The 23,854-nt window shown below is 43.7% G+C and overlaps 3 protein-coding genes and 1 long non-coding RNA gene across 13 annotated transcripts in view; 1 reads left to right on the top strand and 3 right to left on the bottom strand.

Moving 5' to 3' along the window:
- Positions 1 to 12,430, bottom strand: part of ARG2 (arginase 2) — a 20,264-nt gene extending 7,834 nt beyond the window's left edge. The window contains exons 1-2 of the mRNA XM_064424290.1: positions 12,224 to 12,430; positions 12,033 to 12,105 (exon numbers count right to left, since the gene is read on the bottom strand). Coding sequence (XP_064280360.1) covers positions 12,033 to 12,105; positions 12,224 to 12,343 — 193 coding nt within the window. The 5' untranslated portion in view covers positions 12,344 to 12,430. The remainder of the gene's footprint in view (positions 1 to 12,032; positions 12,106 to 12,223) is intronic.
- Positions 12,431 to 13,478: 1,048 nt separating this feature from the next.
- LOC135303063 (uncharacterized) lies at positions 13,479 to 14,571 on the bottom strand. Its single transcript, XR_010364597.1, has 2 exons — positions 14,475 to 14,571; positions 13,479 to 13,682 (listed from the first exon to the last, which is right to left on the bottom strand). It is a non-coding gene; the product is annotated as an uncharacterized LOC135303063 (long non-coding RNA).
- Positions 14,572 to 14,642: 71 nt separating this feature from the next.
- Positions 14,643 to 22,247, top strand: PIGH (phosphatidylinositol glycan anchor biosynthesis class H). 2 transcript variants are annotated; one of them, XM_064424294.1, is made up of 4 exons: positions 14,643 to 14,963; positions 16,776 to 16,985; positions 17,613 to 17,696; positions 19,185 to 22,247. In XM_064424294.1, exons 1-4 carry the CDS (start codon positions 14,784 to 14,786, stop codon positions 19,275 to 19,277), a joined length of 567 nt encoding a protein of 188 aa, XP_064280364.1. In that variant the 5' UTR covers positions 14,643 to 14,783; the 3' UTR covers positions 19,278 to 22,247. The 2 variants fall into 2 exon arrangements, with proteins under 2 accessions (XP_064280364.1, XP_064280365.1); XM_064424295.1 differs by having other exon boundaries at positions 16,776 to 16,892.
- Positions 21,034 to 23,854, bottom strand: part of PLEKHH1 (pleckstrin homology, MyTH4 and FERM domain containing H1) — a 71,585-nt gene continuing 68,764 nt past the window's right edge. For all 9 annotated transcript variants that reach the window (XM_064424256.1, XM_064424261.1, XM_064424257.1 and 6 more), the window contains one exon: positions 21,034 to 23,706. In XM_064424256.1, coding sequence (XP_064280326.1) covers positions 23,533 to 23,706 — 174 coding nt within the window. In that variant the 3' untranslated portion in view covers positions 21,034 to 23,532. The remainder of the gene's footprint in view (positions 23,707 to 23,854) is intronic.

Genomic DNA, 23,854 nt, shown 5'->3' on the forward strand with positions numbered 1-23,854 from the left:
TTCTAACATGAAAAATTATAGTCTGCATTGTCATCTTCCCATTTAGACAGATTGCACACAGCCTCAAATAAGCTCCATTGCTTAAAGATTCTGAGGATTACACATTTCACTAACTATATCTACAGTTATTTTACATTTTCAAGGTCCCCAAAAATCCTGGCACAAAAGTGCCAAGTAACAAATAGTATAATTTTCTTATAGTACTTCCAGGCAACTCCATTGAAGGATCCACTAGAGCTTTATCAGGAGAACCTGTCCATTTTCTCAACACAAGATATTCTAGAAGGCATTTTAATTCTGGGAGTTTGATCCCAAAGCTCTTTGAGATCCTTTCATTGTCAGTTACAGCCCGATTGCCTGTTGAACCTGAGAACATTCTGGGTGTAAAACTCAGCCTTTCCTCTCAGAGGCTCTCAGTTTGAGACAGGCCTCTCACTGCAGGCTCTGATGAGGGCAGTAAAGGCCCCAAGGTATTTACAGCTACACCAACAGTGGCTTAATAAGACCACCCTGAATACCAGTCATGCCTTCCCCTTTACTCCTCAGAATCACTAGTCTGTTTGCAGTTCAAAGCATCCAGGCCAGAGAGTGACATTTGGCCTTTAGCCACCCTGTGCTTAATGGGGCAATTTAAATAATTTAAGGCAAGTCAACATGAAGAAACAGGCTTGGGGCTTTGGGTTCCTGCTTGATTTCCAGTAAGTAATGTCTACGAAGGTGGCTCTGTGAATTTTCTTGGAAGATATTGCATAAAAGCTTAGTTGAGAAATACATGATTTCTTTAAATTGTAAAAGGAATTCTGACTGCTGAAATGAAGGAAGGAAATTTATTGACTCACTTGTGCAGATCTGGTGCTGGGAAATAGGCAAGCATACACTTTATAGCAGGGAGAGAGGTGGGCAGATATTGGGGTGTTTGCAAATGAACATGTCAGCTGAGCACAGCTGTTCAAGGAAGGATTGAATAGATGTCCTGGCAACTCCAAGAAAACACATTCTCAGCAGTGACTTAAAGCAGGACCATGACATACCACTCCCAGCTTTTCAGAAGGCAACACAGGGACCCAACTGCTTTTTTTTCCTCCCACAGACAATACCTAATTAAGCAACAGGATGAAGGCTCTGGAATTTTGAGCCCGTTTTGTTCAGATGTGAATGTGCTATCTGATCTCTGTGACCACTGTATTTTCTACCCTATGTTTATTCTACTGCTGTGCAGAAGCAGAAAAAAGCAAGTTCCAAGATGTTCAGTAAATGTTACAAGTTGGGATTTTTTTTTAATTTGTGTCATCCTGCAAGGTTACTTCTCCCACATAGGCACACTGCTACTATTTCAGTATTTCAAAGTTTGATAAAAGTACTTGAGCATGCCTGGGAGACAAGTTTTGGAAGTAAGACTTCAATGGCTATCGAGACCTTTTGGAGAGATTCTTGTACAAGGGAATAATGTCTTGATCTAATACCTCTGACATCTGTGTGAAATAAATCTGCAGCTGGGAGCCATGTGCAGTGAGTTACACATTGCAGGACAACACATTATACAGTGTAATGGAAGAAATTACCATAACATAGGTTTTGGTCTCTCCTACAGGATATACAAGTACATGACAGTATTTTTACCCATTAAAGGATGAAAAACAACTTCCTTTAATTCTATCACAAAGCTCCACCTTCAGACCAGTATAAAACAAAGCTCCAACCATGCCATCATTCCTTGCATTGATTCCTTGAAGGAATCAGTTAAAATTCTCCAGGCAGGAGATTTGAGCAAGTGTGTTTAGAGAAGTAGCAAGTGTTTTGTAATTTCTGCTTTACCCTGCCCACCTCCCAAGATCCCACTGTAGGACAAAAAGACTTGGTTCAGCTTCTGAATAAAAGACCCCATTTGTTTCTTAGGACCACATCAGGTGTATATAGCTTAACACTTTTGTGGTGCAGAATTCTGCAATCTTGTTCACTTTTTGAACACAGGGTAGTCATAATTCCCTCTATTTTTATAGAAAAGCCTAAAGTCTGTTAAAGACAATAGATGCCTTCAGTTTTTGTTACCACCTGCTAAAGTTCAGATAGGGTTCATGAACCCTGTAGCAGTTCCTTTCCTCAGCTTTGTGCATCCCTTGTCTCAGGCCCACTGTACTTATGTGCTTGCAGAGGACAATTCAGGTTTCCCAGGGTGATAAGGAATGTTTTCAGCCATCCAAAGGCTATCTGATTAAGATACAGTTAATCTCAGAAGTACACACTAATCCAATACTCAAACATTAGTATCTTCTCTTGCTATTATTTCTGTTAATGGTGCCTAGTGTTTTGAAAACTGGGATTAAATGACCTCAGGGCAAAGGGAAAGCTTAGTGAATAGATAGTGCACAGAGAAAGAAATTCACAGTACTTAGGTATGTCATGTATCCCAAAGTGTGGTGATGCCTTGTGAAGGCTGACCTAGAACAGAGACTAGATGGAGCTAAAGAATAAAGTAGGGAGATGGAGCTAAAGAATAAAGTAGGGATTTATTAAGAGTCCTCAGTGGATACACCTTGGGCAGCACAACCCAAAGTGGTCACAAAATGGACAACAGGTCACAGGATCTCTCACTTTTATACGTTTTGGTCCCTTAGCATATTGGAGCTAATTGTCCAATTATAGCTTTAGGTTATGAAGTCCCATCCTTTTTTTTTTTTTTCTCTCTTCAGTCCATGGTTGTTTATGCTCTTGGCCCTGAGATTTGGATCATGTGTCCTTGGTCTCCAGATAGAGAAGGAATTGTTTTGTCTACCTATTCTATGAAGGGAGCTTAGTATTCCTTAATATGAAGCCCAGACCTACACAGTAAAGCAGAATAGAATCTGAAAAATAAAAAAGCTAAAACCTGAGGTATCAGTGGGAAGTGCATATCTACACACAGTTTTTCAAATGACCAGATACTAGAGATGAAATTAAAATGCACATTTGTCTTAATGGTACTGCACAAAGATAAACTGTTTAATACATCATTAACTACTTTTATAATTTGACATAGCTTCTATTTAGCATCTCAGCTATTGGTATAAAACTTAAAGATCTGAATTGTTTTCCATTTAATCTGCCTGCTTGCACATATTTATTTCTTAAATCAAAGCTCTCAACTACATTATTTGTGCTCAATGGATAGACATCCTGTACTGCTGTGCAGTCTGGGGGATTTTGCTGTTATTTGGCCATTAGTAAAAGATTTTCTAATCTACCTCACCCCACAATACCCACTTACTATTTTTGGTAGCTGGGACACTCTTTTTTATCTTTTTACATATAGCTACTAATACTTAAAATAGACAGGCACAGCAGCCCTGTCGGAAGGCACGGGCAGCGTGGAAAGGCAGCAGCCTCAGCTCAGGAGTGCCATGCTCAGGGCTGCAGTGCCTCCTCTGTCATCAGAGGTGCCTGGGGGCACATTTCAGCCAAAACATTAATAAATTAGCTTGAAATAGTTTGCACAGTAGATCATTCCCAGGTTAATTTCTTTTGACCAGAACAGGTTAGGGGAAGATTATACAGGCATTCAACCTGCAGACCAGGGGATGGACAGGAGTCATTTATCCAGCCTGCACAGCTAGAACCTTACTTGTATCAGGTAGAACAAATCTTCATTTTTCCTACATAGGAGCCTCAGACTTAAAATATATATTTTTTTTTAAAGAAAAAAAAAATCTCACACACAAAACCCCCCAACAAAGATAAAACAAAAAACCCAACCAACAACAAAAAAACCCCCAAAACAAACAAACAAACACCAAAAAAACACCCCACACCGCCAAACACAGAAACCCAACAAATTAAGTATACACCTGAGAAAACAGAGTTCACTGCATGCCTTTTCACAAAAGCTGCCAATGAGTCACTCATGCTAGCTCAGTGATGGTTATGATGCATATAACTGGGACATGAGATGTACAAGCTGTATACAGCTGTATGACAAGTCTGAAGTTCACTTCCTACCATAAGCAAAATACACACTGAAGTCAGCAGTTACTACAGTAATTCCCTGCACAGATTTAGAGAATTTTATTCTGTAAAAACAGGCAGCTCGTGTCAGGTGGGATTTAATTGGAAAACATCTGGGCAGCAGCACAGAAAGCCTCCCCCCATCCTCCTCTACTAGGAAATTGCACCAGCAACAGAAGCAGCAAACTTGATAGTAGGAGATTCAGCTTTCCAAACCCAGGCTGTTTGCAGACATTGCCCCATGGCACATTCACATAATAAATATAACAGCACTGCAAGGCAGCAAATGGGACCTGGAACAAAAGCACAAGGAACATGGGATAGAACTGATCTCCCAACACTGCTGGTTCATACTGGGCATTTGTGAACTGGACTTTAAAATAAAAAAACAACCCAAAATCTAAATTAATGGCAAAAGTAAAGTCCTCTTATGGGTGAACTACTGTCAAAGGAATCTGGAAATCCTAGTCACTAGACCTTTTTTCATACTATGTTATACATAAAGTTGCTCACGTGAAAGCATCACTCCTGCAACAAACATATGAAGGCCTTTTAGGATGCAATGACTATTATGAACAATGTTTATAGGCAAACTTAACATTTTACTTCATATGAACTAAACCTAATTTCCATCCTTTTCACATGAACCCATTGGCTTATAGTGGGGACTTTGTAATCCTTTCTCAGAGGCACTGTCAAAATGTTACACAACAGCAAACAAATTATTCAATTCATTATGACCAATGCATTCTGAAGCTTTTTTTTTTTAAAGGCAGTTTTAACCCTCTATGTGTGTTACAACTACACAAAGTGCATACTTTCATTTTAATCTCTGATGAAATTCAGTGCAGTTGACCTTAAGAGGTCTTCAAAAACGTCAGTCTGAGGTGTTGGTAAACATTTGCACTGTGGCTTGCATCAGAGAGAAGGGTGTAGCTATTGTGCCTGCCACACCACCAACAAACCCTGCACATGTTCCAATTCCCTTCAAATGAGCTTAGCCCAGACACAGCTCCTGATGCCAAGAACACAATGGGGCCCTTACACCCATGAGGATCATATTGCCAAAAGAGCTTTCCTCAACAAGCAGCACCTTGTACTTTAGATTGTTACAGAAGTGAACAGTTATTACATTTGTTAACCCAGGCAGGTAACACTTGAGAGGAAGGGAGAATAAAATATATTAGAGATTATTGAAATTCTCTTCCTCCCTCTTAACCAGCTGGGAGAAACTAACATCTGACCACTTTACCTCTTCATATACAAATGAAACATCTGGTGGGTTGTTGGTCTGTGGGTTTGGGGGGTTTGTTTGTATTTAACTTCAGTGCTTCATTCCCTGTATAATAGAAATTTCCACCTTTTGTCCAAACACAGTCCTCCATACCATATTCACATAAACATACACCTGCCACAGGTCTCCTCTTGGTCTTGTGAGTCCATGAGACTTGTGAATAAAGTTTCAAATGAGAAAGCAGTATATATCATGTGTACTGTAAAGCAGATCAAAATCCAACTCATTACCTAATTTTCCCTCTGTCATCTCCCTTTGTGCCTCCCCCTCCCCCTAGCAACTCCATTCCTTCAACAGAATTAATAGTGAAAAATTAAACCAGGATGTGATCTAAATGTACTCTAGTCCAGAAAGAATTATATAGGTGCAGAAATTCAGCTAAGTCATGTATTAAAACTAATTTTATAACATGAAAATACCTAGTATGAAGGATATCACTATAAATAAAAAAAATACAAACCCCCCAAGAGCTCTGTTCATTGGTCTTTTACCCTGGTCTCACTCCCTTTATTTAAAGATTAGGATGAAATAATCAATTTGATTCAAAAATCAAATTTTCCTGATCCAGCATGGCTGTATTTTTAAAGATATTTAAACTGAGCTGACACACAGAACAGTTACAGTTAAAGCATCAAGTGACATTTACCCCAGATTCACAAAGATTCTTTTAAAGCCAATTTCAGAGTGTAACCTCAAGTATGCACCAGCCAAATGGGAGAGGGAAAAACAAACATCAAATCGATGGATGGATGACACAAAGCTTTTCATTCCAAAGCAGATTTTGTGCTCCATCAGCATGGGGAAGGGAAGGGAATATCAGAACCAAGTGACTGCAAGGACTGCTCTGACTCTGTTTTCAGTGTTGGCATTTTTCTCCTGACTTCCAAGGCTACCTGCAATCATGCAAATGTCGAAGGCACAGCACTCAAAAGGATAAACTGCAGCTGCTGAGCAGAGTTGTGCACAGCAGAGCACACTCTCCCAGGGGAGCTTAGCCTCCCCTGCTCCAGGCAAGACAGGCAATGAGGTCTCTTGGGAAGAAGCAGCCTAAAAACAGCCTTAGTGGAGGCCTCCTCAAAACAGCTCTCCTCCAAAAGCCCAGCAGGCTCCTTCTGCCTGCCAGGCCATCAGAGCCAGTCCTGGCTGCCTTCCCTCACCGAGTGGAGCAGCACCTGCCCCTGATGCCTTCTGACAAGTGGCATCATTTCAAAGACTCATTGCAAATGCCAGTTACATTCAGCCCCTTTGGCTGTGCTTTGATTTTTGACAAGCCACTGGTCTTTGAAGGTAACCAATCATGGCTAATCCACATTTGAGAGGTAAGCAAGAATAGCAGAGTCTCCTGGATCTTTATCTCTGTATAAATAAAAAGAGGTAATTAAGTCTAGTTCCAGAAATAAGTTGCAGTACTACATAAGTATGTTGTACTGATATTATTAAACAGAAATGTTGGGGCATGCTTGTGTCTAAGGGCAAGGAAAGAGAAGAGGACTGCCATTTACCCATTTTGTTTCAGGGGAAAAGGAGGGGAGAGGGTGTTCCTGGATTAAAAAAATGCATTCCTATTTTTGCTTTGTGGGGAAGAAGAATTAGTCTGATCTCTTTATGTTATATCCAAACTGATTTTTGGTCCTGAGGATGTTCCTAGCAAATGAATACTTAGCTTTGACGGTACTAGCACCAGATGTGATCAGAAGTAAAAATACATGAACAGTAACATTTCTTACCTCAACAATGCAGAGATTTAACTAAACAACATGCTGCTTAAATGCCAGCAGTTATTTAGAATTTTGCCTGTCTCCCAATTCATCAACAGCAGAAAACATAACTCAAAAAAGCCAGATCTTGATGTTATCTACACAACAAATTTAGACTTTATTGGAATTCTAGAGATTAGATATATTTGACTGGCTGTACTAATGTCCTTACAAGTTTAAAATACTGAGCTTTGAAGAGAAACAACTGAGGTAAAAGCTAGCACAAAACAAAGCTAGAATCTAATCCAAGAATTCAAAAATCCATTCCTGACAGATTTTGTTTCCAACATGTAAATCCAATTTCAGTTCAAATACAGGGCAAGCAGAGTGGTACAGCTTGCCAGATTCTTCAGGGATACAGGCAACTTTTTAAACACATTTACTGGATGGACTGATGAACATTATTTTCCCAACTGTAATGCAACTGTAACTCTTGCCAGTCCAAATCTGCTGAATCCCAGCACCCATAAATATATTTATTTATGCATAATTAGTGCACAACTAAACTGTTCATCTTCCTTCTAAACTCTTTACTGAAGAAGATGTAGGTGGACAAAAAGGACACATGTAGAAGCAGCTGCCTCATGATTTATTAAGACTGATACTAACCATATGAGCTATCCTGGTGAAGAAGCAAAGTTGAATTGCTATTTCTGGCAGCAGATGTCAACAGGAGTCCAATGGTTTTGGGCAAAGCAGCAGTGTAACTCCAGAGACACAGGGATTAACAGCTCCACTCCTCTTTTAGAGGAGGTTACTCCTTTCTGAGTCACTACACTGACCTCATGAAACCTGTGACTGAAGAATTTTGTCCGGTCCAACAGAAGAATGGTGACATGATGCTCATTCTCTCTGACACGTGTAGTTCCCCTCTGTGTGTAAGCCACGTCTCTGCAGTTCACCAACTTGTCAAGCCAGCAACTCAGATCCAAACTTTGCCAGTCAATTCTACAGTAACCCAAATCCAAGCCTGACTAAGCTCAGCAACCCAGCTGCATGCAGTTCTAAACAAAGACCAAAAAAATTTAATTCAGTAATCAACAACAGTCAACATGCAAGAATGAATACTTGGGAAAAAAATCTTACAGTTCCCATGCCAGCAGCAGCACAGATGCTCTGTCACCTCAAAGGCTACACTAAGACACAGTAGCTCTCTATTAAGTATAAAACTGAGTAAGGCCTTTCTCTCCTCAGGCAAGAGGACTACATAAAACTCTGGATTGAAGTTTGATTAGATTCTCTGCCTAATCTGCAACAAACACGAGAGGCCCAAGAAATTCTCACTTGAGAAAGCTTCATACTTTGCACCTCCAGTGGCTTATGCATCTGCCACCTATCTCCCCCACTCCTAGCCAAAAAAAGTCCAAAAGCCTCCAAATACTGCACCCATTTCCATATACTGTTAGAGCAATACACAGACCTACATGCTTTACACCCTTTTCTCTCCCATGCCAAGGAGCTGTGTGCCTCTTTTTTCACATGGTACTTTTAATTTTTTGGCAACATGTCCTTGAAGGTGATAATATTTAGTTTCCCTTAGGAGAAGAAGCAAAGCCAAAAGACAAACATCTCCAAGGTGAATAAAATTCCCCACAGGCAGAGTAAGTTGTTTTAATTACTCCTGCTAGACTTGCACACCCACTGCTTTTGGCTTGGGACTCATGCTACAGTAACTCTGAGTACAACTGGAGCTACTACCAACAGATAACTGTGATCCCTCTGCTTCTGACAAGGGGGAAAAAGTCAAATTGGTGTCTTAGATTCATCTCTGACAGTCTGGTACAGATTAGCAACAACATCTCTGTGCTCCCTCCTCGGATTTCAGCCTAAGCACAAACAAGCAGTTCACAGGCAGTCATTAACTGAGGCAGCCAAAATAAGTTACTGTACCATGTAGGTATGGTCACAGAATCCTTCAAGGGAGGGATTCCCCACCCCCCAAAAACTAAAAATTGGAATAGCAGCTCAGAACACTGCAATAGGACTATGAAAGAACAGAAATTAGGATAGGGTCAAAGGAACAATAAAATTCCATCACCACCCCCCAAATACACCAGCTGATGAAAGCAAAGTGGAAAACAATGCAAAAAGCAGAAAGAAAAGTTTAGTGTTCTCACTCTTTCTGATACGGTTGGAGCACTATCTACAGAAGTCATTAAATAAGGCAAACATGTGACATGTGAAGAGCCATGTGGCTGCTTCACATTCAAAGTAACAAACAAACATAGTATATGCATCTTACTACCCAAATGCTACCTTTTAGAGAACCCTCCAGAGCACCTACATTTTATCCAGGTTGAGTTGAACTTGAATTACAAATGGAAAAGAAATAAATCAAAACTTTAAATAAATAAATTTTAACATTTCAGGAGCACAGTCTGACCACCAGAAATCTCTTCCACTTGAAAGACAGTGAGGGCAATTTTCAGAGTTACTGTTAACACAGAGGAATACTGCTTCTGTCCCCCATCTGTACTTTAGATGGCCCAGAATCCAGCCTCACTCTTGTACTGGGAAGCATCATTCCATATTTCATACCTGGTTTCAAACTGGTAATCACAAGGAAAATCAAATTTATAGCATTCTTTCATATCCAAGCAGGGAACGGGGGCATGTAAAAAACCCTTTCCATATGCACCCACATACACAGACCCTGTGGTCACAAATGCTTCACAACTAGCCAGTACAGATGAATAAGCCCAGTGGCTTAGCCAAGTGTTATTTATTTTTAAAGGAGAAACCTGGTCTGCTGCAGTATAATTTGCCTGTTCCTGGAAAGAAATCAAGAATGCATGAAAATTATTAACTCCTATAATAAAACAGATAACTAGAATGTCCAAAATAATAATTAGAATCATACTGTGGCTCCACTCATATTGTGGCATTCTTAAAAGTACGAGCAGAAAATTCATAGTGTTAGAAAGACAAAGAAAGCAGCTGAAGTTTACTGCCAGTTCAGCATACCACAGGACTCCATGTAATGGCACTATGACAATAGTACTGCAGCCAAAGCTATCCTGGCATTCCAGGGAAGAAAAACAAGCAACCCACACATAAAAACAGTTATTTGTTAAGTTCCCATGAACAACAAATGTGTACAGTACAAAAGGCTACATTGCAGCATCCTCCTCCACCCAGCACCCTCCCCTCAAGCAGACTGTCTTTGCACTGTAAACCACTCCTGTGTGCCTGCTGGTGACTGCAGGATGGGCCCTCACAGCAGAACCTGTTCTTGAAAGGGCTGCAGAGATTTAAGCAGCAATAGACATCAGCACTACCTTAAAAAACAAACCAACCCCACCCCAGTGGAAGAACCTGCCAGCAATAGGAAATTGCAACTGCAGGAGGAAGAGATTCTAAAAACTGTAAGGGACCAGCAAGAAAATATCTCCATGTGCATAACTGACTGATGAGTAAACAGCCTATAAGAAACTCAGCAGAGAAAGTATTTTTTAATTTAGTTTGGCTAGCTTCATTTCTATCTCCATAACATTTTGATACTGGAATCCAGAAAGGGCTCGAATTTCCCTTTCTTTCTACCTTCTACAAGCTCCTATTGAAGTGAGCTTGTGTCAGGCAAATGAGAGGGCTTTTTCTTCTACTTTTCAATTTTGTTGGGTTTTGTGGGTTTGGGGTTTTCCTCAAAGAATTCTTACAAAGTGGAAGCATTAGCTCTGAACCACTTGAAAGAGAACCCCAAGCCTTCCAGTATAAAATTCTGTTATTGATACAAAGTAATCTGCTGCCCACAGTCTTATTTAGAAGAGCATCCTCCTTTCAAACCTAGCAATTTGTTAGTTTCAAATAAACTTTAGGCTCAGTAACTACTCCAGTACAAAGAACCTCTCTTGGATGCTCTCTTGCACATTTGCTGAGATTATCGCTCTTGCTCACTAGAATTCAAGTATTGCCAATGATGGCAAGTGTCTGAACTTGGCACAAAACAAGTGAGGAAAAGAACAGCTACTCATTTGGCTGCCTACCGTGACTTTTCAGCTCGTGAATCATGATATGCAGGATAAGCCTACAGGGCTGCACAGAACAATTGCTTCTGTTTTGAAGAGTTCTTACAAGTCAGAATAAAATTGCTAGAGGGTTATTAGGCAATTATCTCTGTATGCATCTATCTCCACTGACACTAACCACCCAGGGAGCAAATATTGGTTCTTTCTGTGGTCCACGCCTGCAATCCATCCTCATCACACCATTTTCAGTAACACTCTTTAGATTAAAGATTGTCCAGGACACGGTTCAGCTTTACGAGTTTCTATCTCTCATATCCTCATACCCACAGTTTCTAATAACTGTGGTACAGCTTTCTGCAGGTCTCAGCTTGTAGGAGTAATAGATGTGAGAAGCTGAATCACAGTTAAGTGCATAGATTCGCTGGCACAAAAAGACCAGAAACAGCCCGTTCACAGGGTGGTATTTGCAAGCGTTTTCAAAGACTTCACACCAGACCTCACACATAAAACTGAGGACTTCTCCAGAAAATTCTGAATTTCATCACCTGGAAGCAAACGAATCTTTTAGAAACAAGCTGGTAACGAACACAGAATGGGGAAAGAAAAAGTAAAAAAAGCAAAGCCTTTGTATGGGGTATGTGACACGCCGAGGATCACAGTTACTCGTCTGGATGCCGTAGCGCACACAGCGGCTCAGCGTCTCTGCTCCCCGGCTCTCGGGAGCAGCACACGCTCCATGTGCCGGCGCGTCCCGCTGCTCCGGCAGCCGGAGCGCATCCGCCCGGGGAGCGGGGACACCCGGCCGCTCTTTGTCCCGGGACCCGCGGCCGCTCTTTGTCCCGGGAGCCCCGCAGGGCCCGGCTCCTCCCGCGCGGAATGCGACAGCCTTTCCCTCCCGGCACCTCGGCGGGGCAGGGGCACCGCGGGTCCGGGGGCAGGAGCCGCGCCCGCCCGCAGCAGCGGCTGAGTCACGCTGCCCGAGCGGGGAGGGGGCGACGCGGGCCCCGCCGCCGCCCCCGCGCGCCGCGCTGTGCTCACCGAGCCCGGCCAGCCGCTCCACCAGCCCCGCGGCGCGGAGGGAAGCGGGGCCGTGGTCCACTCCGCGCCGTTTCTGCGAGACAAAGAGAGGAGGAACGCGTCAGACAGCGCTGCCCGCAGCCAGGTACGCAAGCCCCGCCGGGGAGGGGAGCCGGGCGACCGCGGCACCCGGCGCCCCCCGCGATGCCCACCTGGCCCCTGGAGAGCGGGGCTCCCACGAGCGCCACGGAGTGCGCCCGGCGGCGCGGCCGGAGCGCGTCCCCGGCGGGCAGGGCGCGGAGCAGGCGGGCGAGGGGCCGGCGCAGGGCCATGGCGGGCGATGCTGCCGCGCGCCGCCCGCGCCCCGCTCTCTTCAGCGCTGCGCGCCGCCCCCCGCGCGCCCCCGCGCCGCCCGGCCAACGGCAGCGCGCGCGCACGGAGGTGTGTCCCGCCCCGCCCCCGCGCGGCCCCGCCCCGCTCCCCTCACGCCCGCCGGGGTTTTTCCACTGCGGGCGCCGCGGGGCCGCCGCCCCTTTGCGGCCTCCCGCCGCACCCCCCGCAGGCCGAGGGCAGCCGCTGTGGCACCCGCCCCGCCGGTGAACAGCAGCACCTCAGCCGGGCTCCCTGGCTGGGCGCGCCCAGCTCCGAGAGCCTCCGTGCAGGAGCGTAACGCTGCCCCGCGGCTTCGCTGGGGAAAACCGGGTGACGCTCATCACCGGCTGACCTCGATAAAGCATTGAAGGACCACCTGCCCAGCACCCGCCTCGAACACTGATCTCGGAGCATCGTGGCCCGATTCTCAGGGGCCAGCTGTTCCTATTCGAGGCACGTTCGAAGGATGATGAACAAATTAGTTAAAAACAAATTCAAGCCCCCACCTTTCCCTGCTGTGACAAGGCAACGGGACTCCCACTGTCGAATGTGCAGTCTTTATGTACAAGCTTGAAAGACAGGCTGACAGGTCATGACATGACCGAGCGCACGTATGGTAAAACAAGGACTTGCCAGTGACACACATACAAGCATACTTGTGCTTTTTCCTCTTAAGATTTCCAAGTTCTTCTCCTTTGTCTGTATGTCAGTAACTCCCCCATGTCTTGTTGTGAATGTGAGTTATTGTTAACACTCCTCCAGGAGCTCACGTTTCTTTTCTGTCCTGTTTACTGACCTGGTTGTTCACAGTGCTTTTACCTCTTCTACCTCCTACTCTCATGTTTCTTTCCCCTTCTTCTTGTCCCCACCTCCGAGGCTGTCATACCAGCTGTCTTAACTCCTGCTTACTTACTCCAGTCCTTCTCACCTGCCATTTCAAACCTTTCTTCCCTCTTTTGAAAGCCTGTTTTCAATTTATTGTGTTTTTTCCACTTTCACTTCATTGATAAACTTACTTTACCCTCTTTTGCACTTCAGTATTTTCTTCTCCATTTCTGCAGTTCATTGTCTGCTGTTACTTTTTTCCCCTCCAGGCCAGCTCACCTTTCCTCTGCAGAGGAAGAGGAAAACCCATCCCTCCACCTGGTCTCTTGTGTCACAGTGAGATCCTGGACGTTCTTCACAAGACTTCCCACGGATGGCAGCCATCAACCACTCCTCCAGGCAAAGCAAAGGCCTTGGGAGTAATTCTCTGATGCCTCTTGGTTTTTCATGTCCCTTAAGACTCCTTTGCTGCCCCTGTGAGAACAAGTTAGCAGGTTTTTTATATATGTAGTATCCACCCAAGAGCTCTGGAGATACCGTGAATGAAGTGAATTGCTCACAGAAAGACGGCACCTGCAATTAACACTAACACTCAAAAACTGTGGGAGAAGGGAAAAAATAGAAAGGCCAAAGAAATCAGGATGGCAGTTTGGAGTCACAGAGCTGTAGTTTTACATTACTGCCACGTAACTCACATGAAGTAATAACTGAAATGCATTAAAGAGAGCACAACACAAAGACTCATTAAGTCTCTGTATGCAAAGCCAAGTCTCCAATTTATCACATATTTAGATGGCAAGGGACCAGAAACCTCTGCTTTAAACCTTGAGGGAAAAAAATCAAAAGAGGTTGTAGCTAAGGATGGTACAGATGAGAAAATACATTTATGGAGTTGCAGAGGGTAAGGACAAAGGGGGGAAGAGAACCTTCCTGAGGAGTGGAGGTGCCATGGAGAACTCATAGAAACCTGCCAGTATCTAAAGGGGGCCTTCTGGGAAGCCAGAGAGGGACTTTTTTCATCAGGAATTGTAGTGATAGGACAAGGAGTAATGGAAAAAGGGGAAATTTAGGTTAGATATTAGAAAATGTTTCCTTGGTGTGTGGTGAGACACTGGACCAGGTTGCCCAAGGAGGTTGTGAATGCCCCAGCTCTGGCGGTGTTCAAAGCCAGGCTGGATAAGGCCTTGAGCAACCTGGTCTAGTGTCAGGTGTTCCTTTCCAAGGTGGGTGGTGTAGAACTAGATTATCTTTAAGGTTCATTCCAACCCCTTAACAGTCTGTGATTCCATGAAAACCTCCGTCTCCTCATCACGCCAGGAGACACGTGCAGCACCACTGAACCGTGTGCCCTTTACACCTCCCACTCCGTAAACAGAGGAAGCGGGCAACGAATTGTCAACATGTGCAACACGTGCGCACCGCAGAAAGCGCTGATGTCACGGGGATTGAGGACAGGCGCCTGGCGAGGCACAGCCAAGCGAGACAAGCCAGCGGCAGCACCACCCCGCGGCAGCCTGCCGTCGGCCCAGGCTCCTCCCGCGGGAGGCCGGCCGGGCCGGGCCCCGCCTGCCCGGCATGGCGGAGGAGCGGCGCTTTCTCTCGGCCTCCGGGGTGCCGATCGCGCTGCGGCGCCGCCAGCACAGCGCGTCCTGCCGGGAGCTGGCGGTGCGCGGCCCCCGCCTGCAGCTGCGCTCGCTCAGCGCCGCCACCTCCGCCGTCTGGCTGGCGGCCTACGGGCTCTTCGCGCTCAGCGAGGTACCGGCCCCGCCGCCTGGGCCCCTCCGCGGCTCGGGCCCGCGCCGGCTGCGCCCCTCAGCCCGTGTCCCGCAGTCGCACCGGGGGCGCGCACGGCGGTCCCGCGGGCTGGGCAGCCTTGGCTAGAGGCGCCCGGGGCATGCAGGGCGGCCGGAGCCCGTGGGAAGGCGCTCAGCGGCACTCCGGGGCATCCCCCGCGCCCCGGGGACGCGGAGCTGATGGGCGTGTGGTGGCAAAGGGAGAGCCGAGCCGCCTGCTTGCGCCGGTGTCTTCTCGGGTGCCTCTCTTGGTTTGTAGCCTCTTGACAGATAGGTAGATTAATGTCTGCGTGCTGAGTGATGCCTGGCACATGCTCGTGAGTCCGAGTAACACGTGCTCACTTGGACAGATGAATTGTGAGAATCTGAAGTTAAGGAGGAATTGAAGAAGGTGAATGGTTTTTAATACCCAAAAGGAATTTTCCTGAGTGACTCAGAGAGCACTGCATCATGAATGTCATCAGTTTTCACAGTTGAGGTAGAAAGATGTTTGCAGTACAGATTTAAAACTCTGCTGATTTCTAAACTAATGCTTTTGGTTTTATCAAAAACTGGACCCAGACCAGTTATGTCCAGACTGAATTCAGCAGGTTAACCACAGCTGGTCACTGTGACCCATGCTTTGACTGTTGCACATCCGTTTTTTTCAGTAATCTTTCCTAAGAAATGAAGATAGAGATTGCATTATAAGTCAGTTGTCAGTAGTCAGACGGGAATAGATGGTTCATTTTGGTTTGAGTTTCATTTTTTGCAAAAGCATACACCGCAGTCAGTGGTTACCACCCACTGCCCTCCTTCTTGCCTTTACACACGCTCCTGCAGCCTACCTGCAAGTGACTGCAGTTCTTCCTTTTGCCAGGAAATCAGGTCTGAAAGCGTCTCTCTCTTTTTGTGGATTTCTGTGTCTGTACTTCATGACTGCCATTTTTCCCCTGTGATAGCAAAGTCCTGTGTCCTTTGGAGAAGTCCTGTGTACTTCCTGAAGCCATGGCTTCTCTAGCTCACATCGTGGTACAGGCCCAGCTTGAATGGTAGGGCTGTGCACTTCTGGTTGTTTAGGAAGTGTCAGTTATAACTCTCATTATTGGGTAGGTGGCCTGGAGCTCTCTAAAACATGTCCCAGAAACAGATTGTAGGTTGTGGACCTTCAGAATTTATTACCAGGTCTTCAGATAACTTACTGGGGACTATAGTGTTATCAGTTATATTTTAAAATGTAACAGCAGTCCCAGGATTGCAGCATGCAAAAGACATTGATCCTTAGGAAAAGTACAGGATAAAGCAAATTTTCCTTGGATTGGTATTTAAGGCAAAAAGAGGGTGAGGTCTGAACAAGTTTAGACTGGCAGTCTGAAAAAACCACCAGGGTAGTGTTTATCCTGGAGGAGGATTCCTCTGCTCTGAGCATCCACCCTTGTTTCCTGTAAAGATTTCACAACACTCTTTTGTCAGTGACATCATCTTTAGAAGTTGGCATAATACACTCTCATTGATACAACTGGCTTGTTTGGATTGGGATTTCTGCATTGGACTTGGAAGGGAATAGAATTTTCTTGCAGTTTTCAGTTTCAGCTCCCAATTCTTTCAGTGCACTGATTTAAACCTCACTACATGTATATCAGCCAGCCAGATGAATAAAAGGACTCTGGCTAAGTAAAAATGCGTTGCACCCATAGCTTTAATATGCAATTTACTGTGCACTTTTACTTTCTCTAAAGCTATGTTAAAGTAATTGTAAGACCAGAGCTCTGCCTTTTCTTGGCTTGTGTTACAGAACAGCATGGTGCTCTCTGCTGCCATCTTCATCACGCTGATTGGCCTGATCATATACCTGCACTTCGTGAAGATTGACCAGGAATCCCTGCTGGTCATCGGCTCACTGGGCATTCAGGTGACTTCATCCTATGCCTCAGGGAAAGAGAGCACAACCTTCATTGAGATGGGTCAAGTGAAGGATGTGGTTATCAATGAAGCCATCCATATGGTAATCATACAAAGTCTGTCTTCTTGTGTCTGGGCACACTCACATCCAGTGTATTTTCATGAGAATGATTTACCAGAGCAATTAAACACAGCACTATCCATAGCTTTACTGGCATCAGGAGCGTTATTGCAGATCTTTGTCCTTGTTCTGTCATCTCTCTCCTTTAAAGGAGAACTCAAACCAAACAAGTAACCTCAAAAAGCCAAGTCTATCCCTTGGATAATGCCACTGGCATTGAGGTAGTGGGTTTAGTTCTTTCTGTTATGCATTTCTTACAAATCCTGATGCCCAACTCCATATGTAATCAAGATGTAGATGAGAAGCTATGACAACACAGGCAATGGTTTTTCCTATTGCTGGGGTTTTCTGCAAAACTCCTGTAGAAAAGCAGACCTTACCCTTCCAGCATGCATGTGTTCTTTTGAGGTTAAAAACTTAACAGAAAAAACAGGCAAAATTACTTCTTTATTGAGTGAAAGCTATTGATAAAAATTTGTAGACTTGACTGTGACCTGGCAGGATTTGCCTTCAGCCCAGTGAGTTGAAACAAATCCTATTCCTGTGCTAACTCCAGACAGTTTGATAGCATTTTTATACTCCAATGATTTTTGTCTGTTTGTCTTGTAGCAAAAAGTTATCTACTACCTGTGTATCCTCCTCCAGGACCCTGAAGATCCTCAGGGAGTATCTGAGGTTGTGCCACTCTTTCAGGTGAGTTTGACTGAATGGTGGAGAAACACAGATGGTGGTCTCTGTGTGTGTATCTGTTGTCTAAGCATATTTTTATTCCGCTACAGGTAGCTGGTGACAGTTGCCTTTCCCTGGCTGAGCTGTCAGGGTGGATGGCATTTGAAGTCTCACAGAACTACATACTAGGGATGGGTTTTTTCATTTGCTCTCCATTCAAACAGCAGGGAGTTGTGTCAATCTGACCCAGCCAGGATTTGGCATGAACTGAAAGTCTTTGGCTCCCACAGGGTGCTGAGGACTTGTAGAGCTTTCTGTGCAGTCCTGTGCTCAGGGTTACCACCATAACTCTGGTATTGTGCTGCAGTTGATTTTTCTCTTAGCTTGTGTACCAAAAGTTCTCATAAATCCTCAGCTTTGGAATGACTTCTCCTGCCTGACCTGCTGACAAAGATCATGGTACAAGCCATGACCAATTTGTTTAATGTATCATAACTTGTTTGTGTTGCTGTTACCTCATCTCACCTCTCTCTTCTCTTGCTAATGTGTTCTGACTGTGTATAATCCCATTTTTGGAATGGATTTGCTTTGTGTGTCTTCCTGCCTAACACAACAGTGCCCTTCTCCTTGAGGGGTGGTAAGCAGTGCAGAGGTGCCTCACTTCTTAGACTGCTGAGCTGTAGAGCCCTCTCTGTCCTTAATTCACCTGCTGCTGGTGACTGTTTTATAATCTGCCTGCAGTTTGTGCCTGGATACAGTCAGTCTTCAGCTGAATACTTAGGAGTATAAATAGTCTATTCCATTTGCACTTGCTACTAACTTGGTCCCACAATTGTAAAGATCTTTAGTAATAAGTAATAAACAAGGGAAAAAGTAGATTTGCTGGAAATCAACAACTATTAAATTCCAGATAGCTGTATTCAAGTATCTGATATTAGTTAGATTAGTTAGATATGCTCCTTTCCAGGTTCAAAGGGTCTGCCTTTTTTTTTTTGACCATTCAGCTCTGAACAGTTTTGTTTTCATGGAAATATCTTAGCACTGGTAGAGTTGACTCCAGCAACAAAGGAGGTATGGAACTCTTCCATTTTGAAATTCACTACCTGTCTAATTATTTTAACATGCAAGTTAGTATGTTAGTTTTGAAGGAGCAGTGATTAGTAACGTCATTGTGTCTCCTTCATTGGGTTTCTCTAACTTATGTCAGCCTTCAAAAATACAGTTTCCCGTGTCACTCAGCCCAGGAGCTCTACTGCACTGATTTGACCTTTTGTTCTCTTGAGCAACTCTTGCAAGGAGGCATTTGATGGACTTTACACAGTAATGCTGTTTTGGGAGCTCAAAAGTTATAGGATCATAGGGACTGTGGGACCATTAAACTTTCACTTCCTTGCTGTTTTTAAGCTGGTCCAGGTTAGAATTGATGAAAAATCATTGTACTTTGACCACTGTTTGGGTAAAATTAATTGGTGTTTCAGTTCAGAGACTGATTCTCTGTTGTTTGACTTCTAGAGTTCCAAGCCACGACTGGACTGCTTGATAGAAGTGTACAAAAGTTGTCAAGAGATCCTGGAGCAGAGCAAGACAGCTCCACAAATCAAGTGAAAAGCTGAATAGCTGAAAAAAGACAGCGAACTTTCAGCAGGACTCAGAGGGACACATGGAAAAGCAAGCAAAACTGCCCCATGAGCAGAGCTTTTTAGGCTCAGACAGAAGAGGTTTTTTCTTGCCTCTCCAGAAAAGAATTTTGGGGAAATAGGCCAAAGGGAGACAAGAAAATGCATCAATTTTTTACTGTCTCATGCATCTGAAAATTATGCTAAAATTATAAAATAACCTTGACTGGACTGCCATAAGTATGCATTCTTTGTTTTTTATTTAACCCTTTGTTTGAAAAACACACTCTAAATACCAAAGCTGATGTGTGGGCTCAGATAGTAACTTCCTGATGACAGGAGAATTTCAGAAGGACAAAACCAGAAAATTAAACTGTTGCATTCAGTTATGTTTAATGGAATAAACATAAGAGATCTGAAGACTGACCTCTTCAGGGATCTGCTTGAAGGAGTCCCATGTGATGGGGTCCCTAGAGGGAAGAGGGATCTGAGAAAGATGATTGATAGTCAAGGATCATTTCTTCTGAGATCAAGAACAGTTCATCCCAATGAGCCGGAAGTCAAGCAGAAACACCAGGAAGCCTGCATGGATGAGCAAGCTGCTCCTGACAATGCTTGAACACAAAAAGGAAGTATACAGAAGGTGGAATTAGGGACAGGTAATCTGGGAGGAATGTAGAAACACTGTTCAAGAGGTAGTTAGAAAGGCTAAAGCCCAGCTGGCGATGAATCAGTTGAAGGGTGTCAAAGGCAACAAGAATGGTTTCAGTAAGTGCTTAACTATCAGAAGGAGCACAGGGAAGATGTGAACCCATTGCTGAATGGGGCAGGGCCTGTTGACTCAGGACATGGAAAAGATGTGGCATTTAAAGGGCCACATAAGTTACTCTGAGAATATGAGGCACATGTGTCATTGAAAATGATGGTAATGGCAATGTGAATAAAGTTTTATTAATCTGTGCTCTTGGCAGTAACTCAAGGTTGGGAAATTGTTCTTTGTTGATAAGCTAAATGTTACCATAACACTTAACTGGTATTTTTCTCTCTATATTCCACAACTCCTTAGTAATATAAATGAGGTGACAGGTGTCAAAAGCTAAACCCACAAGTTGGCAGGAGCCTGGATTCATGCTTATTTTGCATACAATGCTGTACCATGCTTGTCCACATAATCTGTAAATGAACACTTGGCACCATGCCATCATGCAATAAGGTATAGATAAGGGGATTTGTGGTTTGTTTTTTTTTTTTCCAGAGTGCTACAAAGTTTGAAAGACAGAGGTTAGCTCATGTCACAGGAAGTATTCTGGTTGTCCAAGTGAAAGGCAGCAGCTTGGGGATGTGCCACTGCCTTTTGTGGCAGAAGAGAAAAGATGTCTCAACAGAGTGGACAGAGTCATGGGCTCAAGGGTGTGCTGGGAGTGTTGGCTATGCTGTAAAAATCCCATGAAGTGCTCAAAATGTGCACTGAAGAAATTACCAAGAAGCTGTGTCACAGCAAGAAGCCTGTTTGCTTTAGCAATCTTTTGAAGGAGTGAACAGCCTGTGCCCATGGTGTAGTCATCCACTTAAGCTAAGAGAAGATCAGCAGAGAAACAGGGAATCAGTCTAGGGCAAGTTTGTACCAGCTTTGGTTTGTGCCTGGCTACCAAACAATCTATGTTCATTTTTGTTTGCATCAAAAATATTTTTGGCTTTTAAAGTAGTTTATTTCTTTCTGAGAATAATATACATTTAATTCATGGTTATTTATTCACGAACTGCATTTTATTAAGAACAAACAGAAATCTCACAGTATCTTCCAGACAGCCTTTTACTTACACACAGCAGTTAGGAACAGAAAGGCTTTTGTCATCTCATTCTATGCTGCATTAACAGTCATTGCCAAAAGCATTGATTAAAATAAAAAATTATTTTCTCTACCAAAGAATCATACAAAGTAGGTATCTACACAGGGTGGGCTGTTTGAAGAGAGGTAAGCTATAAATAGGGGTATTTGCATCTCTCGGAGTGGGTGGTCCCTGAAACACTCAAGTACTGGTGAGTATTTTTAAGAAATAAGGAAGAAAGAAAGTTTTGTGTATCATGCTTCTCAATTTAAAGTGCAATTGTGGCAAAAAATAATGAGTTTCAGGAGAGCTCCTGTTTATTTATCATCTCTGCTTCCTGTTTGCCCTGGTACAAGTCTCCTCAAGTCTCTGAGGACATCAGGAAATACAGCCTGTGAACTGGAGACTTCTATGCCTTGAACATCCCTAGCACTGACGACGGCTCCAGCCTGTTCTGAAGCAGCTTTATTACTGGTGGGATACCAGAAGCAAACTGTCAAACAGACCTTCAGATACAGGAGAAATTATTAGGCCCAGGTGATAGAGTGAGGAGGAGTAACACTGTGTATTCTAACTGACACAGCTGTACTAAGATAATTGTGAGAGAGTGGGGAAATAAAAACTCTATCAGGACATACAGAGACTGGAGGGGAAATAAAAACTCTATCAGGACATACAGAGACTGGAAAGGATCTAAGGGGAAAAAAAAGACTAAATACCTTCTTGAAGTTATTTACGGCTCAGAAAGCTTCTGCCCCTTTTTGTACCTTCAAGGGATGGTCTTTAAATTCATAACAAGTGGGTACCTTACAGTATGTGCAAATCAGGTCACTGTTCATAGACTCTTCCTGTTTTAGGTCTGCTACACTGTTTCTACAACTCAGCAGAGGATGATTTGGGGTTGGGTTTATTTTGTTTTGTTTGGTTGTTTGGATTTTTTTGTTGTATATTACAAAGATGCTGATGAAGAATTGCTTAGAACAATTTTTGTCTATCCCCTGCTCTTCTCTTTTAGTTTGTGGCTTTGCACCCATCATAAGCATGAAAAAAACACCTCCTTGATGTATCAGCTCTCCCATATGTATTAGTTGAATGTGTCAAGGTTGGGGGCAGCTACTAGGGAGTAAAACCACTGGTATGGTTGGTTTGTTCATTTGCAAATAACTGGTTTGCTATTACTGACTTGAGTCCAGTGGTTGGATTCACACTGTTTTAATTTGGGAAAGCTGCCCATGAATGCATAATTATTATAAAGTTGGATGTGATACTTTTCAAAGTGCAGTTATTTTTCCTTAGCTTTTTTAGAATGCTTATCAAAATAGCACTAAATGCTATTAAATGCACTTAAAATTAACTTAAACTAAGTAGATTTAGATTTTTATGAAGAATTTATATTTTTCTTTTATTTATTTAAAATACAATGACCTTCTCATAATGAAGTCCATTTGAAACAGATAAAAAAAAAATCAAACCTACCAACATTCTTTAGGAAAGTCAGAAGAACATGAGTACACAATTGCTGACTACCTCCTCCTTGCTTATGGTACATGAAGGAAGCAGGAGTTAAAAAGAAGCAGCTTCTGTCAAGTCAGAATGGCAGAACTTGTCTGGGAAGATCTGTCCTAGTTGCTGAAAGACAGAAAAAGTACAAAATTTGCTTGCCTTGTCTTCTTTTTTCTGAGATAACGTGCAGTTCCAAACACATCTACAATAGTGGTTATCAGAAAGTCTTTGAAAGTGCTTGTCTGAGAGTGGAGGTTGTGACACACTGAGCCCTGCCCTGCAGCAGCAAGCTATGTTCATCTATGGCATAGAACAGCGTCAGTTTCCAAAATGCACTGGTCCTGCAGGTGCCAGGCAGTCTCTGACACCAGGTCCCAGCTGTTCTGAGAACTCAACGTGAAAAGACCCTAGGCTTCCACCTTTGTTTAAAGTTGAAAATACTGTAAAGTACTGCTGAACTCTAATTCTATACTCACTATTTCAGGTCTGAAATAACCCGTGACTTGCACCAGAACTATTCTTGTGAGTTTAATTCCTCTTCCTTCTTAGCAGTGTCTTTCTTTCATGTCTGAGCAATAACACAAAAGTTTATGTCTTTTGAAAGCTGAAAATTGGAGGGATCAAAGAAAATATATGTACTTGTAAAGCAAGGCAGTACAGTAGGAGATGGAAGAATGAGTGCAGATGTAATGACTGGAGCACTGTGCAGGCAAATGACCTGAGGAATGGAATTTTGGATGGAATGTGTGGAAAGGAAACTCCCGCACAGTCCCCCAAATGAACTTTTTTTTTTTAAGAGGAAGTACACTGCCTCTACCTCTAAGGAACTTTGTCTATTACTATGGTAAAAGAATCAGAGCCTGCCTTAATCTGTGGTATATAACTAACAAAATCAACTCGTGGAACAAGCCCTCAGAGCAGGGTGGGCCCCTTTGTGCTTCGGGGCACGGAAGTAAAACAGCACCGCTTTTCAGTCTCCCAGGGCTTAGCAGGTGTTTTGCTTCGTGAGGGCTGCGTGGAAGACAGCAGTGAAGGAGTCGAACGATAGTTAATGTAGCTGGCAATCAGAAGTGTTGCTTCAACAATCTGGGGAAAAGAGAAAATTATTAACTGTAGGTCAATTAGAGGTAAGAATGCCCTTTGATTTTTAGAATCTATTGAGCCCGTGGCTTTTGTAAATGGCTTTCTCTCACAGAATTGTTCAGTTTTAAAATGAAGCCCTGTCTTTAAGAGT

Source organism: Passer domesticus, chromosome 6 (genome assembly GCF_036417665.1).
Source record: "Passer domesticus isolate bPasDom1 chromosome 6, bPasDom1.hap1, whole genome shotgun sequence".
Lineage (NCBI taxonomy): Eukaryota > Metazoa > Chordata > Aves > Passeriformes > Passeridae > Passer > Passer domesticus.

Excerpts from the sequence above, each read along its gene's own strand:
- PIGH (XM_064424294.1), top strand. The coding sequence starts at position 14,784 with ATGGCGGAGGAGCGGCGCTTTCTCTCGGCCTCCGGGGTGCCGATCGCG. Across the intron at positions 14,964-16,775 it reads GGCTCTTCGCGCTCAGCGAG|AACAGCATGGTGCTCTCTGC; the intron begins GTACCGGCCCCG and ends CTTGTGTTACAG. Across the intron at positions 17,697-19,184 it reads AGGTTGTGCCACTCTTTCAG|AGTTCCAAGCCACGACTGGA; the intron begins GTGAGTTTGACT and ends TTTGACTTCTAG.